Genomic DNA, 16,856 nt, shown 5'->3' with positions numbered 1-16,856 from the left:
TTCTGGGGGTCTTGTGGAATGGAGGAATGCAGAAGGAGGAGGCTGGCCCCTCTACCTGTTAGAATCTATCCTGTGCCCAAAGCTCCAAAAATGCCCGCCTATGGCATGGCAGCAAGTGTCCACTATGAGAGGAATTCTCTCTGGCTCCAACCTGAATAGAAGAATAAGTTGCTGGAAAGCCTGAAGCCGTGTTGAGAACAGTCCTGGAACACTTCTCTGTTCTTAGCACTGTCCTGAGCCCCAGATGGGTTTTAAAACATTTCTGCCTCCTGATCCCAGTGAGTTCTAATTCCTGGTTTCAAACTTGTTTGAGAACAGGGAAATTACCCCTGCCCTACCCCATTGCAATGCTCTCTAAAGGACCTGGAAGCATCTGAGATCTAGGAGTTAGAAAACCTGCAGAGTGTGGGAGGTGGCGGGGAATCCCTCACATTATCAGTCCCTCCTGAATACTCAGAGCTCTTCCCTAGTGTCAGGTATCCTGGGTGTCAGGAGAAGGTGTTGTAGGATTACCCTAGCCAGGTTCCCATGAGGAGTGGTGTTCCTGACCCAGGAGGTAGCTGAAAATAGAAAGTCTCAAAGAAAAGACTGTAGCATTATTCATAATAGCCAAGATATGGATACAACCTAAGTGTCCATTAACAGATAAATGGATATATACCCAGTGGAATACTATGCAGCCTTAAAGGAGAATGAAATCCTGTCATTCAACAACGTGGATGAACCTAAAGAACATTATATTAACAAAAATAAGCCAGACACAAAAAAACAAATACTGTATGATCACACTTATATGTGGAATCTAAATGAATTGAAATCATAGAAGTATAGAATAGAAGGGTGGTTGCCAGGAGATGAGAGTAGGGGAAATGGAGAGATGTTGGACAAGGAGGACAAAGTTTCAGTTATATAGGATGAGAATAGATTTTGGAGACCTAATGTACAGTATGGATACTGTAATAAGTAATAATATTGTATCGTTTATTTGATATTGGCTGAGAGAGTAGATCTTAAGTGTTCTCACCACACACACACACACACACACAAATCGTAACTATAGGAGGTAATAGATGTGTTAATAGCTTGATTGTGGCAATCATTTCACAATGCATAGGTATATAAAAACATCACACTGAACACCTTAAATATACCCAATATTTAGTTGTCAATTATACCTTAATAACATTGGGAAAAAAAGAAAAGAGAGCTAAATGGTAAAGATAAATAAAAGTCACCAAGTCTCATGATTTACCAACTGCATAATGATGCATGTTTTCGTTAGCTGTCTCATTAGATTTCCCCAACAACTCCGTGATGTGGGTGTTAGTTTCTCCAATTTATAAATGAGAAAATTGAGATTCAGAGTGGTTAAGGAATGTTCAGTTACTCAGCTCATCAAAATGCCATGAAAAAGCCCAACTCTGATTGATGGGAAAAGCTGGCTTCCCAAGTGTTATCAATTGATATAATTAAGACTGTAAAATCCTTACTCATAAGAGCAGTGTTATTTCCAAAGAAGAATGCTTTTCCAGCTTTACACGTGAGGGAGTTAGCAGTTATCACCCAAAACTATGGGAGGGAAGAAAAATTGTAATCATTCTTCATAGCACTAATACATTTGCAGAACAAAATGCTAGCTACTAAAATATTTTATGAACAGGAAAGCTGCTGGACCCAGTATCTCCCATAAGAATTTACAGTAACATGAGCATCTGGTATTTGCATGCCTTCAAAGTTTCTTTTGGTTTGTCACTGGGACTCCGAAAATAACCCAGTTCTACTGAATTATTAATTAAACCCAGGCCATTTGCAAACTCCAGCTGAGGCTCAAATGCTTAGGGGCTGTGGAAAAACCACAGTGAAAGATAAAGAGAGAAAGAGAGAAAAAGGGGGGAAAGGAGAGAGGAGGGGAGAGAGAAAAGAGAAGCACCATAACTGTCCCAGGAATTTACATGATGCATTTGTTTTCATTACCCGTTTCCTGGTCTTGTCTTTAAGAAATGGCTTGATGAGTGTGTAGAGGGCATGAATGTACCAGGGCTGGTTGACAAAGTGGACTCCTCCAAAGCGAGCAGGAAAGCTGTCCTGGGGCAGAAAGAGAGAAATGCACACCAATTAGTAAGCATGCCTTGTTAGACTGGACCAGTAGGACCAATGCCCCAAAGAACAACCTGTTTTTCCTGCCTGGTAGAAGCTCTAGCTTCAGGATGAGGAGAGGAAGAAAACACACTCACTTCCTAGTTGTTAAGGATGTCTCTATTCCCCTTGTCTCCCTTCTCTCCCTTTGACCCCATGCATAACTTTAAAATTGTGCATGGGTTCCAGGCCTGTCTTTTTCAAATCACAATTACATGACCTTCTACTTGGCACAGAAGCTCATGCAGCCTGGGGAGTGAGGGGAATCTGAACTCTTCATTGCATTAGGTAACGAAGGCTTCCAGGCTCTCAGCACAAGATCTCTCTCTTTATCCTCATTTCCACTCTCCCGCTCCCACCCTCTCCACCGGCTTAATCATGACAGTAACTGAACTTTCTGGGTGAGTGAGTGCTGGCTGTGTAGGAAGTAGTTGCAAAACGATTTCAAAGGCTCTTAGGAGATGGAGCTCTGTGGAATCAACCAAATTCTAACAAGGTTATAACAACTTTTTCACAGATTGCAGTACTAGCTCCAGTGCACCCTGGGGCACATAGTAGATCCCAGGGAAAAATACTTGTTGATTAATGGGCTAGCTGATTCCCCTAGTTGAGGGAATATGAGCACCCTTTTCTGCAGATCAACCTATTTTGTAAATAATAGGAAGTAAGAGCATTTAAGAAAAATGATTCCAAATTTAGAATCCAGATCAGGGCATCAGAATCCAGATCAGCTTATGTTTTAGATGCTAGGAAGCTGCTCTCAGTGCTAATTAGATCTACCGAACAAGGGACCATGGCCAGAAAGTCTGACCTAGTCTTGTAAGACCAGGTCCTGAGCTCTCCCAATGAATGGCTTCAGCAGATTGGGTTTATCTCAGTTAATAGAATTAAAAAAGAAGGAACATCTAAATGCCGTATGAATTGTCAAGTTTGCTATCAATTTCATTGCCACAAACATCTTTGTAAAATATTAGCAAGATGAGATGAAAGCCGAGGGAGTCTGGCTGGCGGAGGAAACGGTTCAGCAGCTAGCTGCTCCCTGCGGATGTATGAGATGCCTCACCTGGGTCTTTTTTAGTAACAAGGAGAAAAGGTTATTAACTTTTTTTCAGAACCCTTTGAATCTACAGGATCCCCAGATATCTTCCATGCCAAGACCTAGTTTCCAGTGTGAGTGCATGGAACTGCACTTAAGGGTTGACATTTGAAAAACTTTAAAAATAATTTTTTCCTCTACCTAGACATTTTAGAGTAGAAAGGCATTAAATATTTTGAAGGCTAAACTGGACAATATCAGTAAAAGGCGTTTGCTTTCAGAATATGTATATATGTTTTGTTTCTTTTATTTTCAAAAACTTAACAGAACAAGTGTAGGGCTAGAGAGATCATTTATACTGACTTGCTATTCCAAAACTAATTGGAGAAATGTAAAGGTTCTTAATAAAGCTATCTTTTTTCCTCCAGGTATAGTTTAGGATCTAAAAGTTTTTTGGTTCCTTAAAAAAAGAGACCATTCCCGAAAGTGTTTCTTTTATAATAAGTGCTATTCACTATCATCACTTCTTTTGGCTCCTTTTAACTTCTTAATTAGAAGTAGAATTCATTATTTCACATACTAAATGTGGTTCTGAGGGGTGATAGAAGAAGAACAAGAATCAAGCATTTATTTATAAAACCAGGGCTTCACTATCTTTTTTAGTGGGACCAATAAGAGGTTTATTTCTATTGATGATGTGTTATATAGTTCTAGGTTACTAAAGTGGAACTCTAAATAATACTTGACAGTAGGCAAAGTTGCAAAATATTAACCTTTTAAAATATCTAGACATTCTTAGTTTTAGTTTATGAAGCCTCAATCATCAAAGACATCAAAAACTATCTTCTGATTGTGTCAGGGGAGGTTGAAAGAAAAATTATAGTGCTGAGACTCTGTAATTACTCTCTATATTATCCCTGGTTGATGATTCTGCCAGATTGAAGGCATGGGCTTTTATTGATCTGACTCAAGTCATCCAGTGAATATGTGCAGACAAACACATGTGAACCCTGTGTCTAGAAGTTCTGAGCTTGCACCAGAATAGAAACAGAATCACTTTTATTCAGGTACCTCCTATACAGTTCACATGAAAGGCCCTCCTGTCTGATAAAGGCAATGTGTAAATGTTCTGGGTCTTCTTGAATGAGCCCAGCCATGCTATTCTCTGTTCTCTCTCTCTCTCTCTCTCTGTCTGTGTATGTGTCTGTGTTTTGTACAGAGGGGAAGGTGAGGGAAGGGAAAATCAGCAAACACACCCCTCTCATGGTCAACACATCATTATTGGTTGCCTCTTGCCTGATCCACCAACTGCAGACAAAAGGGAAGTTGTCAGTCACACAAAAGTCTCCCAGAACCCCAAGAGGCCTACCACCCTCCTGGAAGAGCATTTCTTAAGGGCTAGAGCAGATGTATGTCAAGATCATAGGCCTTGGTTTAATGACAGTGTAACACTTTGTCTTTCAGTGTTCTTGGAGACTAAAGAGCATGCACCAACATACTCTAAGTTCAAGAAAATGGCATTAATCCTGTACGTTTATACATTTGTCAATAAAATATAACATCATTTCAAATTTTAAACATATTCGAATCATAAAAATGTCTCTGCCCCCTGTTTAAGTTAATTTTGTTTCCTTATTATAAACTATACACATTCTACAAAAGTAAAAAATAGATAAAAACATTATTTGAAAAATTACAAAATACGAGAAGATAAGAGAAAAGAAAAGAAAAAGCCCCTATAATCCTACTGCCAAAGACACACTCTTACTATTTTCTATTATTCAGGATGGGTTATGTAATGTTATAGTAAGAAATAACCCCTGCTTTTTTTTTATCATTTTAAACAGTAAAGATTGATTCTTTGTTCACATTAAATGTCTTGCTTGATTTTTGTCTTTCCTGATTAATTTCCTGCTCACACTAAATGTCCTGCCCTGCTTGATTTGCCTGCAGCCAGAGATGCAGCCTCCTCCATCTGGAACAGTGCTGCTTGACACAGCCCAGGGAAACCACATGGAAGAACCATACCTTAGCTCTTAAAGCTGGCTCCTAAAGTGACATTCTTCATCTGCCACATTTTAAAGGTCAAACTCATGCCTGACTTCCAGGGGATCAGAAAGTAAAATCTACCATGATTCCAGTAAGAAAGGGACCAAAAGTATTGGTGAATAGCAGTAATAATTACCCAAACTCTGCCAAACCTTCACTTCTCTTTTTTTTTCTGTCCTTTTTAAATGTGATCGTTTTTTAATTGAATGTAATAACTATTTTTGATGGCCTATAGTATGTCTCACTTAATGAATTGAAAAATACAAATGTAGAGTCTTCAGGGCAGTGGGGACAACTGAAAACAGCAATTATATAATGATATGCTTAGTGTATTCAATTCTTGCCTTAACAATTAGTTCATGTCTTGCACCTGTTCAATTCAGCACATATTTATGAGTGTCTACTACATGACAAACAGTGGGCATATTCTTTAAAGTGTACTTTAGTGACCAGGGCCCTCTGTGATTTTTGTCCCCTTTCTTGCCTTCTCTAACCAGCTCTACTCACATCCTACACTGCTGAGGTTAGTAGCTTTCATTTTATGGCGGTATCATTTTATGGTGATTTCATTTTATGCAAAGTTGCAACCTCTCAAAAAAATGAAGGCCGTAAACCTTAGATAAGCATAAGTTTTTTTTGCTTTTTTAAAAACTTATTATTTGATTCAAAGTTCCATTTAATTCATAGTCTCAAATGCCACAGCAAAGGAAGAGTTGTGGTAAGTTTATCCTCAATTAAGTGGTGCAGCCCAACTTTACTCAATTTTTAGACTCCATTTAAGGCTGCTTCATTCTCTTCTTCTAATGTTTTATGTTTTTAAATTTAAAATACAACACTCTCCCCATACAGCCTCTGAGATGAGAGCATGATGCCATGGTCTAGCAAAAATGTGTCCTCTTGAGGGGTCTCACAGGCACTCTTATGCTGTAACAATGGAGTTCTGCATGTACAGTGGTAACTGAAGGTCCCAAATGTATTTCAAGATTTTCTCATAAAATATGATTATTAATTTCCTCCTTGTGCAAAGATGAAGTAGTCATACATTCCCCTATTTCTTTGGCTAAGTACAGCCAAGACCTGGATAGTGTGTATAAAATAAACATATGAAGACTTCAAAGGTGGAGAGAAGAAGACAAATCAGCTAGGGACTCTGAGATCAAGGAAGGACACAATAGAGAGTTCCCTAGAATTCCTTTTATTTAGCTCTATATATCAAAGACTTGGGACAGAAGAAGGCAGTATCTGGAAAAACCAACTGGTGCAGACAACAAATAAATAAATAAAAAGCAACTAAAAAAAGGCTGCTCTTTAATGAAATGACTAGGTAACAGGCAGTCTAGCAAAATAGATAATATTTAGATAATAGCTGCTCTATGGCAGTCAAACATCACAGGAAAAAACTGTTGTCCCTTCCTAACCATGCTAGCAAAGTCTGAGTGGGCAGCCTGATCTTCACCCTAGCAAGGCTGTAACAAGATGCATAACATCCCTGCCAGAATAATGTTATAGAAGGCCAAGTAGAGAGCCAGAAATTTTATTCTTCCTGGCCAATAATGAGACTCTATTTCACACTGGCAGTGTCAGTGGAGACCATGTGGGTAAACTAGACTTCCTCCCCCACCTGTCAGTAATGAGAATCCCTTCCCTTTCTCCACTGATGGTGTTGGAAGGGTACTAATAGACAGTCAAAGCTTTAATCATTGTCCAGTGTTAATGAAGCCACTACCACCACAGTGTCAGTAGAGACCATGTGGGGAGCCAGAACTCCCACCCCTGCCCAGCAGTAATGAGGAGGCCTCCCTACGTGGGTGTCAACAGAGGCCGAGTGAGGAACACGGACTTCTACCTCTACTTGGTAATGATGAGGCAGCACACCCCACTTTCACTGCCAGAGTGGTGTCAAAAAAAAAGCCAGCTAAAACAAAAGGTTTACATTAGAGCCAGAGTTTCAGGACATAATACAGAAATGTCCAGATTTTAAAAAAATAACTCTTTATACCAAGAATCAGAAAGATCTCAAATTAAATAAAAAATGACAGTCAATAGAGGACAACACCAGATGGCAGGGGTGTTAGCATTGTCTGACAAAGATTTTAATTTAGCCATCACGAACAATGTTTCAACAGCAATTATGAACATGCATGATGCAGATGAAAAAGTAGTTTTAGAAAAGAAATAGAAATTGATAGCAAATAAATATAAAATAGAAAAAAGAACCATATGGATTTTTTTTTTTGAGAGAGAGGGTCTCACTATGTTGCCCAGGCTGGTCTCAGACTCCTGGCCTCAAGTGATCCTTTTACCTCAGCCTCCCAAAGTCCTGGGATTACAGGCATGAGCCACTGTGCCTGGCTCATTTGGAAATTTCAAACTGAAAAATAACCAAAAGAGTCTAATAAAAAGCTTAGCAGATGGGCTGAACATCAGAAAAGAAGTGACAGAAGAAAGAATCAGTGAACTGAAAGATAGAAACTGATAAAATTAAAAATAGAAAAATAATAAAATAAATGAAACAAAGAGCTGATTCATTGAAAAGATCAATAAAATAAACCATTAGCAAGTTTGACAAGGGAACAAAAAAAGATGTCACAAATTACCAACATTAGGAATGAAATAGGGCATACTACTATAGAGCCTGCAGACACCAAAAGGATATGCAGGGAATACTATAAAGAACTCTACATGTGTATATTTAACAACTTAGAGGAAACAGATCAATTTCTCATAAAATATAAACTACTTCTCCAATATGAAAGGTAGTTTGAATAGCCCTACAACTGTTAAGAAAATTAAATGTGTGATTTGTAAAGCTACCAAGAATAAATGTTCCGGCTCAAATGATTTAATAGGAGATTCTACTGAACTTTTACAGAAGAATTAACACTAATTTTACAGAGTCTCTTTCAGAAAATAGAAGTGAAGGTAACACTTTCCAGTTGGTTTATGAAGCTAGTATTACCTTTGTCTTAGTCTGTTTGGCTAGAAATACCTGAGATCAAACAAATTATAAAAAAAAGGAGGTTTATTTAGCTGATGGTTCTGCAAGCTACATAATAAACATAGTGCCAGCATCTGCTTCTAGTGAGGGCTTCAGGGAGCTCCCACTCATGGCTGAAGGTGAAGGGGAACAGGTGTGTAGAGATCACATGGCAGGAAGTGAGAGTGAGAGAGGTGGGAGGTGCCAGGCTCTTTATAAAAATCAGATCTCCCAGGAACTAGAGTGAGAAGTCATTACCGTGAGGACCAAGCAGTTCATGAAGGATCCACCCCCATGACCCACTAGGCTCTGCCTCCAACAATTTGGAGTGGACAAATTTCCAAACTATATCAATCCTTATGTACCCAAACAAGATAAAAACAGAATGAAACAATAAAATTATACATCAATATCATTCATGAATACAGATGTAAGAACTCTTAATGAAATATTAGCATGTAGAATTCAGCAATATATAAAAAGAATTATACACTATGATCAAATTGAGTTTATTCCAGAGATGCAAGCCTAGCTTATAGTATAGAAATCAATGTAATTGTATTAATCATGTTTTCTAGTTTCTATTTTAATACTTTGACATCTGAGGTCTTCTGGACCAGGGAGGAGCTGCCCCAACTAGTTGATTCCTAGAGATAACAAATGACTAGCCTGGGAGCTCCCCTTTCTTATGCAAACTGACCAATCTAGCACCCATATTTCCAACCACCTCCTTTGGGCTCCTGTGCTCTGGGCCACTATTGCCTTACCCTAATTACCCCAGGGTCAGTTGCTAGACAACTAGCAACAACATCTACCCCCAAGAGTCCACCAAAATGATTCAGACTAGCCAGTCAATCCTAAACTTGCTAAGACTTCATTCCCAGCCTTACCCATTCTTTCCTATGAAAATCACAATAAAGGCTCTTGCCCAAGTTCTCTACTCACTCCGCTGCCTCCTAACTAACCTCGGGGCTTTCCCATGTGACTCCATTCTGTAGTATGGAATGCTCCCTGTTTCTAGGGATCTGTGAGTGTAACAAACTTATCATAGCAGTTACTCCATGTCTGCCTGTCTTACTGTATCTGATTAAAACAAATCCCTGGTACTTTCACAATAGTAATTCATCATATTAAGAAGCCTAAGAAGAAAAATCACGTGATCATATCTACTGATACATAAAAAGACTTTGGCAAAATTCAACACTGATTCATGTTAAAAATGCTCAGAAAAATAGAATAGGAGAGGAACTTTCTAAACATGATTTTAAAACATCTGCCAAAAACCTGTATCTAAGGTTATAATTTATGGTGAAAAACTGAATGTTTTTCCCCTAACAACAGGAACAAGACAAGTGTATCTGATCTCATCGTTCTTATTCAACATATGCTGGAAGTTCCAGCTACAGCAATAAGACAAGAAAAGAAACCAAAATGCTTACAGATTAAAAAGGAAAAAATATAGCTGCTTGATTTACAGATAGCATGATTGTCTATATTAAAAAATCCCAAGGAATCTATAAAAGTACCTTTCCTATAGCTAATTAATGAGTTTATCAGTGTTGCAGGATTTAAGATAAATACTAAAAAATTATATTTCTCTATACCAACAATAAATATGAAGACACCAAAATTAAAAATACATTACTATATGTAATTGCTCAAAATATTAAATGCTTAAGTGTAAATCTAACAAAACATATTTAGAATTTGTATGCTGAAAATTACACATTTCTGATGAAAGAAGTAAAAAAGGTCTACCTAAATGGAAGACATACGTTTGTAGATTTTAAGATAATATATATGTTAATTCCCCTCAAATTGGTAAACAGGTTTAATGCAACATCCATCAAAATCCAAGTAAGAATTTTATTTTTGCAGATATTGATAGAATTATTTAAAAATTTTTATGGAAAAGCATAGGCCCTGGAATAGTTAAAATAATTTTGAAAAAGAATAAAGTGGAAGGAATTATTCTACCAAATTTCAAGATTTATCATGTAGTTATAGTAATCAAGACTGGGTGGTATTGGTGGAGGAAAAGGTAGGGGAACAGAATAGAGAACCCAAGAATAGAACCACACAAATGCTCAAGTGGTTTTTGACTAAGGTATAAAAGCATTCCAGTGGTGTAAAGATAGCTTTTCAACAAATGGTGCTGGAGCAATAGGACATCCATAGAGAAAACAAAAAACAAACAAACAAAAAAATACCTGACTTAACCTTCACACCTCATACAAAATTGATTCAAAAATTAACTCATGAATTTAAATGCAACAAAACCATAAAACTTTTAGAAAGAAAGAAACATAGGAAATAATCTTCAAGATCTAGGACTGGCAAGAGGTTCTTAGATTTGCCTCCAAAAGCATGATCCATAAAACAAGTAAAAAGGCAATAAGTTGGTTACTGCAAAAATTAAAAACTTGCTCTGTGAAAGCTCATGTGAAGTAGATGAAAGCAAAAACTGTAGACTGAGATAACATGTTTGCAAATTACATTCCAACAAAGGACAAGTATCTAGAATATATAATAAACTCTCAAATATAACATTATTGAAACAAGAAATCCAATATGAGCAAAAGCATGCCAGAAAATTTTACCAAAGAAAATGGAAGTCAAATAAGTACATGAGAAGATATTTCACATCATTAACCATTAGTGAAAGGCAAGTTAAAACCACAATGAGATATCACACTACAAATCCATCAGAATGGCTTAAAAAAATAGTGACACCTCTGGCCGGGCACAGTGGCTCATGCCTTATAATCCTAGCACTGTGGGAGGCCAAGGTGGATGGATCGCGATATCAGGAGTTCGAGACCAACCTGGCCAATATGGTGAAACCCCATCTGTATTAAAAATACAAAAACTACTCAGGGGTGGTGGCGCGCACCTGTAATCCCAGCTACTCAGGAGGCTGAGGCAGGAGAATCACTTGAACCCGGGAGGCGGAGGTTGTGGTGAGCTGTGATTGTGCCACTGCACTCCAGCCTGGACGACAGAGCAAGACTCTGTCTCAAAAAAAAGTGACACCTCCAAATGCTGGTGAGGATGTGGACAAGCTGGATTGCTCATACAATGATGGAAGTGTAATATGGTATAGCCACTCTGGAAGATAATATGGCAGTTTTCTAAAAAACAAAACATGCAATGACCACATGACCCAGCAATTGTACTCCTGCGCATTTATTTCAGAGAAATAAAAACCTATGTTTACACAAAAACTGGTACAAAGATGTTCACAGCAGCTCTATTTGTAATAAAAAGTGGAAACAACTCACATGTCCTTCAGTAAAAGAATGGTTAAGCAAACTGGTACAGACAGATCATAGAACACTGCTCGGCAATAAAAAAGAACAAACTCTTGATATCTACAAAAACCTGAGTGAATCTCTGGAGAATTTTGCTGAGTGAAAAGGGAAATCCCCCCAAAATTACATATTCTATGATTCCATTTATATGACACTATTGAAATGATGAAATCATTATTGAAATGATGAAATTATAGAAACATAACAGATTAGTGATTGCCAGGGGCTAAGTAAGGGGGGTTGAGGGAAGTGAGTGTGGCTATAAAAGGGTAACGTGGGCCATCCTTGCGATGATGGAATGCTCTGTACCTTGATATACAAAAGAAGGATGGTCTTTTCTGCCTTTCATGGGATGTTAAAAGAGAAACCAAAAAGTGCCATGATAAATTGCAAGGCACAAGATACATTTCAGTACATTCTGTCTCAGAATCTCTTGATTTTCTTTAGGAGTCTCAGTGTTAAGTGATTCTTGCAATTCATTAGAAATGCACTTCATTTTTTAATGGGCACTTCGTTTGACCTTCATTTTCACACTGGCACTATGCAAGCATCACTCACCTGTCTTATTTTGTGTTCAATCAGAATTTAGGAGCAACATAATATAGGCAAAAATATTTCCTCTCTCTCTTCAACAATCAGATACAGATGTCACCAGTGGCTGTTGGCTCAGTTTCTGCTGGATAATGAAGGACTTACTAGTGCCATTTTCTAAGATTTGTAATGCTTGCAAGCTAACATACCTCACAACAAGTTTCAAAATATACCTGAACTAAGTATCACCTTGCCTTGGGAAGCTTCTTTCACACTGGCTGCCCTTTATAACTCTCATCTGTCCTTATCTCTTCTTATTGCTCTTATATGAAAACTAAAATGAGACCCCTCCAAGTTGCAAATACAACGAACTCCCTCCATCTATTAAGATTCCTCTGAAAAACAAATGTGGAGAAGAAAAGGGGAGAAGATGATACAGGAGCTGACTTTGAAATCTTCTGTCTCCTTCCCTTTAGTGTAAGGGAGGACCGTCTTTCAGGGCTTGAGCAGAGGCAGTCCTTCAGTCACATACCTGCATGCATGCAGATCTGCAGGTGGTATAAGCACACGGCATGAAGTTAGGCTTTATCTATTCAGTTCATGCATGTCCTACCAATGACATCCATTTCCCACATCGAAGCAGACAGGTTAAAAACATTTTCAGCAGCATAAGTGGGTTTCATTGATGCAAAGGAGTCTTCTAAGAATGCTATATTTTATGGTGATGGGTTTCTCTTATATCATGTGACAGTCATTAGTGAGGAAGTCACATATCCACCTATTTGCAAGAAAATGGAGAGCTCATGCAATAGCAGTTACACACCAAATGCTCTTTTTGTTATATTAACACAAGAGAGCAAACATAAGAGAGAAGAGAATGTACTCATTAGAAAAGAAACTGGGCAACCACTCCATATCTTAATAGGCAATGGGTTTTCTTAGAATATATGTTCCTAGAAGGCACTGTTGATGTCCAAGAAGCTGTACCAACCCAGTGTTCCCTTGAGGTTAGGAGGGGTCTAGGTTTTTTCTGCAGGTCCATATCAGAGCACACTAGAAGATAAAGTTTTCTAAGCAGATCTTAGAACATTTCTAACTCTCTGGCAATTGTCCTAACCATATTAAGCAAAACTGGCATCTGCAAAACTAGCCCAGATCAGCAGATCAAGCACAGAAGCTTTCCTAGCTGCAACCTAAACAATATTCCCTAATTGTCCCTTTTATATTCAACAATTCAAATAAGATCATGGTGTCTCTTGGAGAAGGAAGAATGACGGAAGGAACATGGAAGTCATTCGAAGCAAACATCTTTGGCAAATGGTAAATTTGAACCACACAAATATCTTTAGTCTGTAAGGAAGTTTGCAATAAACAAGTATAATAATATTTTAAAGTCTTAACAGATATAATTTAAGAGAAAACCTTAAAGGCAGTTTAGATAATTTAATAGCTAAGAATTACTGGACACTTAGCATACATCAGGAACTGTGCTAAGCACTTTTACATGTGTTGTCTCGTGTAACACTCTTGATAATATTATAGAGGTTCTATTATTATATTAGCTATATTCAATAATTCAACAAGCAGTTATTGAGCTCTTGTTTTGAGTAAAATGCAGGAGGTGCAGGGATATACAAGACACATTCCTTGTCTTCAATTAGTTCATCTGCCAGTGAGAGAGATGGAGAAAGACAATGCTTTATTTGAGGGAAAGAGAAGATGCAGAGTTTAGATTCTGTTATTTATGGTAGTTCCTTAGGGAAGAGCTAATAAATTGCTTAGGTAACCAGACATGAAGACAAAGGGAAGGCTGAATGTCCTGCAGAGGGCAGATAAAAAAGCCTTATGTGAAAGAGCTAGCAAAAGATCGGTGGTGAAGAAATATATCTGACTTTGTTTGAGAGTCTTTAAGAGTTGGTCTGCTACCGGGAGTCCCTACATTTTTCTTAGTCCCATTTTTTTCTAATCATAAATTTATAGATAATCTCTATTAAAAAAACACAAAAGAAGGGAGGGGTGAAAGGAGAAAGGGAAGTGATAGATGAAAAATTATCTCATGGTACAAACCTGTCAAATTTCTGCCAAGGCAACAGACAATGTGACTACATATTTAAAGAACATACTGATTACAGTTATCTGTCTCATTCCTGGTAGGAAATCCTTTAGCATGAAGAAACTAAGATAATCTCAATTGCTTCTTTTACTTTCTGCTTAATAGAGCTCAAGTGGGAGAATTTTATCCTTTCCTTGTTTTGGCAATCCTGTTGCTGCCCAGGTGAGATGAGTGAGGAGGTAAACCACTGCTAGAGCTGGGAGGAGAGAAGGAGTGAAATGCAAATCCACCCAGCCTGCATTCTCAGTCAGCAGAACTGAGTTCAAGCAATGGAAACTTAATTCCATAAAAATCACTTCCAGCTTCTCTAACCACAGTGACCTTAAAAAGGGTTTATGTTTGACTATTAAATACCAAATACATTATGGTTAGTACAAAATACTTCATCTTCATTCAAGTTTCCCTGAGGCCCCTTAAGTGGTTAACAGATGATGATTACCCATTATTTAAAAGCCAGTTCATGGAGAAACTCAGATCACTTGAATCACTGATTTGCAGAGGAAATCGATGCCAGAAGTGACAGTATGCTTCATATGATGCAACCTGCCAGTTAGTGCTTACACTCATAAGATCATGGTGTCTCTTGGAGAAGGAAGCATGATGGAAGGAACACGGAAGTCATTCAAAGCAACACCTTTGGCAAGTGGTAACTTTGAACCGCACAAATATCTTTAGTGTGTAACAAAGTTTGCAATAAGCAAGTATAAAACATTTTAAAGTCTTAACAGATACAATTTAAGAGAAAACCTTAAAAGCAGTATAGATAATTTAATAGGTAAGAATTACTGGTCACTTAGTATGCATCAGGAACTATGTTAAGCACTTTTATACATATTTTCTCATGCAACACTCTTGACAATATTATAAAGGTTGCAATATTATATTATCTATATTATCCCCATTTTACAGATGAGGAAACATAACCTTACTTAGAATGATTAAAAACTTATCCAAATACCATCTCATGTCAGTCAGAATGGCAATTATTAAAAATTCAAGAAACAGCAGATGCTGGCGAGGTTGTAGAGAAATAGGAATGCTTTTACCCGGTTGGTGGGAATGTAAATTAGTTCAACCATTGTGGAAAACAGTGTGGCGATTTCTCAAAGATTTAGAACCAGAAATATCATTTGACTCAGTAATCCCATTACTGGGTATATACCCAAAGGAATATATATATCATTCCATTATAAAGATACATGCACATGTATGTTCACTGCAGCACTATTCACAATAGCAAAGACATGGAATCAACCCAAATGCCTATCAATGATAGACTGGATAAAGAAAATGTGGTACATATACACAATGAATATTATGCAGCCCTAGAAAGGAATGAGATCATGTCCTTTGCAGGGACATGGATGGAGGTGGAAGTCATTATCCTCAACAAACTAACCCAGGAATGGGAAACCAAACACCACATGTTCTCACTTATAAGTGGGAGCTGAACAATGAGAACACATAGACGCAGGAAGGAACCAACATACACTGATGCCTGTTGGGGGAGGTTGGGGGTGCGAGCAGAGAGCATCAGGAAAAATAGCTAATGCATGCTGGGCTTAATAACTAGGTGATGGGTTGATAGGTGCAGCAAACCACTATGGCACACATGTACCCATGTAACAAACCTGCACATCATGCACATGTAATGTACCCCAGAACTTAAAATTAAACAAAATTAAATTAAATTTAAAACTTTTCCAAGTTCACACATCAATTCAGAGGCCGAGTGGAATTTGAATCCAGGCCTGTCAGATCTTACAGTTCAAGGTCTTATTGCCTTTACTATATTTCTGTACTATTGGCTCATTTAAATTCTACACATCAGTAACATTTGAACTGTTGACCATCTTCATGTGGGACTTTAAGGATGCATAAGCTTACTAATTCAAACAAAGCAATAAATATTTCATAAACTCACATCTCAAATCCAGTTTAAAATTCCTATTCTTGTTTCAGCTGCACGTGTTTGAGTTGACTTTGACAAGAGAACGATGATTTGAAAATGTTGTAATTTAAAGAAAGTTAAAGTTGTTATTGGAACAGAATGAACAAGTATTCTTGGTAAGCACTCTGAAAGTATAAAAAATGAACTTGCATATCTCCATATTGGTCCTGCCTTATTAGGAAGCATTGTACTTATTATAAATTGCCTTATTCTGTAGGAGATTTTAGTCAGCTATAAATTTTCTTCTATTTTCATACATTTCCTCCCCTAATTGCTAAGTATACATTGCTTCTTCATACTAAATACTATCAATAACCTATCTGCAAAATAAACAGTAGGGAGGATTCTTTTAAGACAGAGTTAGACAACATCATTAAATTTGTTTGTGTTTCTTCTGAAGGTAGCTTCAAGAGATTACCTGAAAACTTTATTTGCATAATAAAATAACCCTTGTTCACAGTACAGTTCCACCCCTCACCTTTCCAGTGACTTTTTCATCCCATTCAAGTTCCTAAGAGAATCATTTACAAATGAAGGGATTACAAGTTGTCACCACACCCAGATAGCTTAGCCATGCTCCTGGGAAGAGCGAACAAGTGTTGGTGAACTGCATGACCTTATAGCAAAGGAAAAGGAGCAGTACCACAAAGGAATTTAATGATTTTGTCTAAACTTAGCTTGATAGACTCCTCCCTACTGTTTATTTATAAACTATTGTCTGTTCTTTGGGCTCATTCATTTCCCCTGAAAAT

At 37.6% G+C, this 16,856-nt stretch overlaps 1 protein-coding gene across 1 annotated transcript in view; it reads right to left on the bottom strand.

Annotated features, from left to right (window-relative positions):
* Nucleotides 1-16,856, bottom strand: part of CLVS1 (clavesin 1) — a 216,491-nt gene that overhangs the window by 50,284 nt on the left and 149,351 nt on the right. The window contains exon 4 of the mRNA XM_012508199.1: nucleotides 1,975-2,085. Coding sequence (XP_012363653.1) covers nucleotides 1,975-2,085 — 111 coding nt within the window. The remainder of the gene's footprint in view (nucleotides 1-1,974; nucleotides 2,086-16,856) is intronic.

Source organism: Nomascus leucogenys, chromosome 16 (genome assembly GCF_006542625.1).
Source record: "Nomascus leucogenys isolate Asia chromosome 16, Asia_NLE_v1, whole genome shotgun sequence".
NCBI classification, from domain to species: domain Eukaryota; kingdom Metazoa; phylum Chordata; class Mammalia; order Primates; family Hylobatidae; genus Nomascus; species Nomascus leucogenys.
This window is presented reverse-complemented; position numbering and strand designations above follow the sequence as displayed.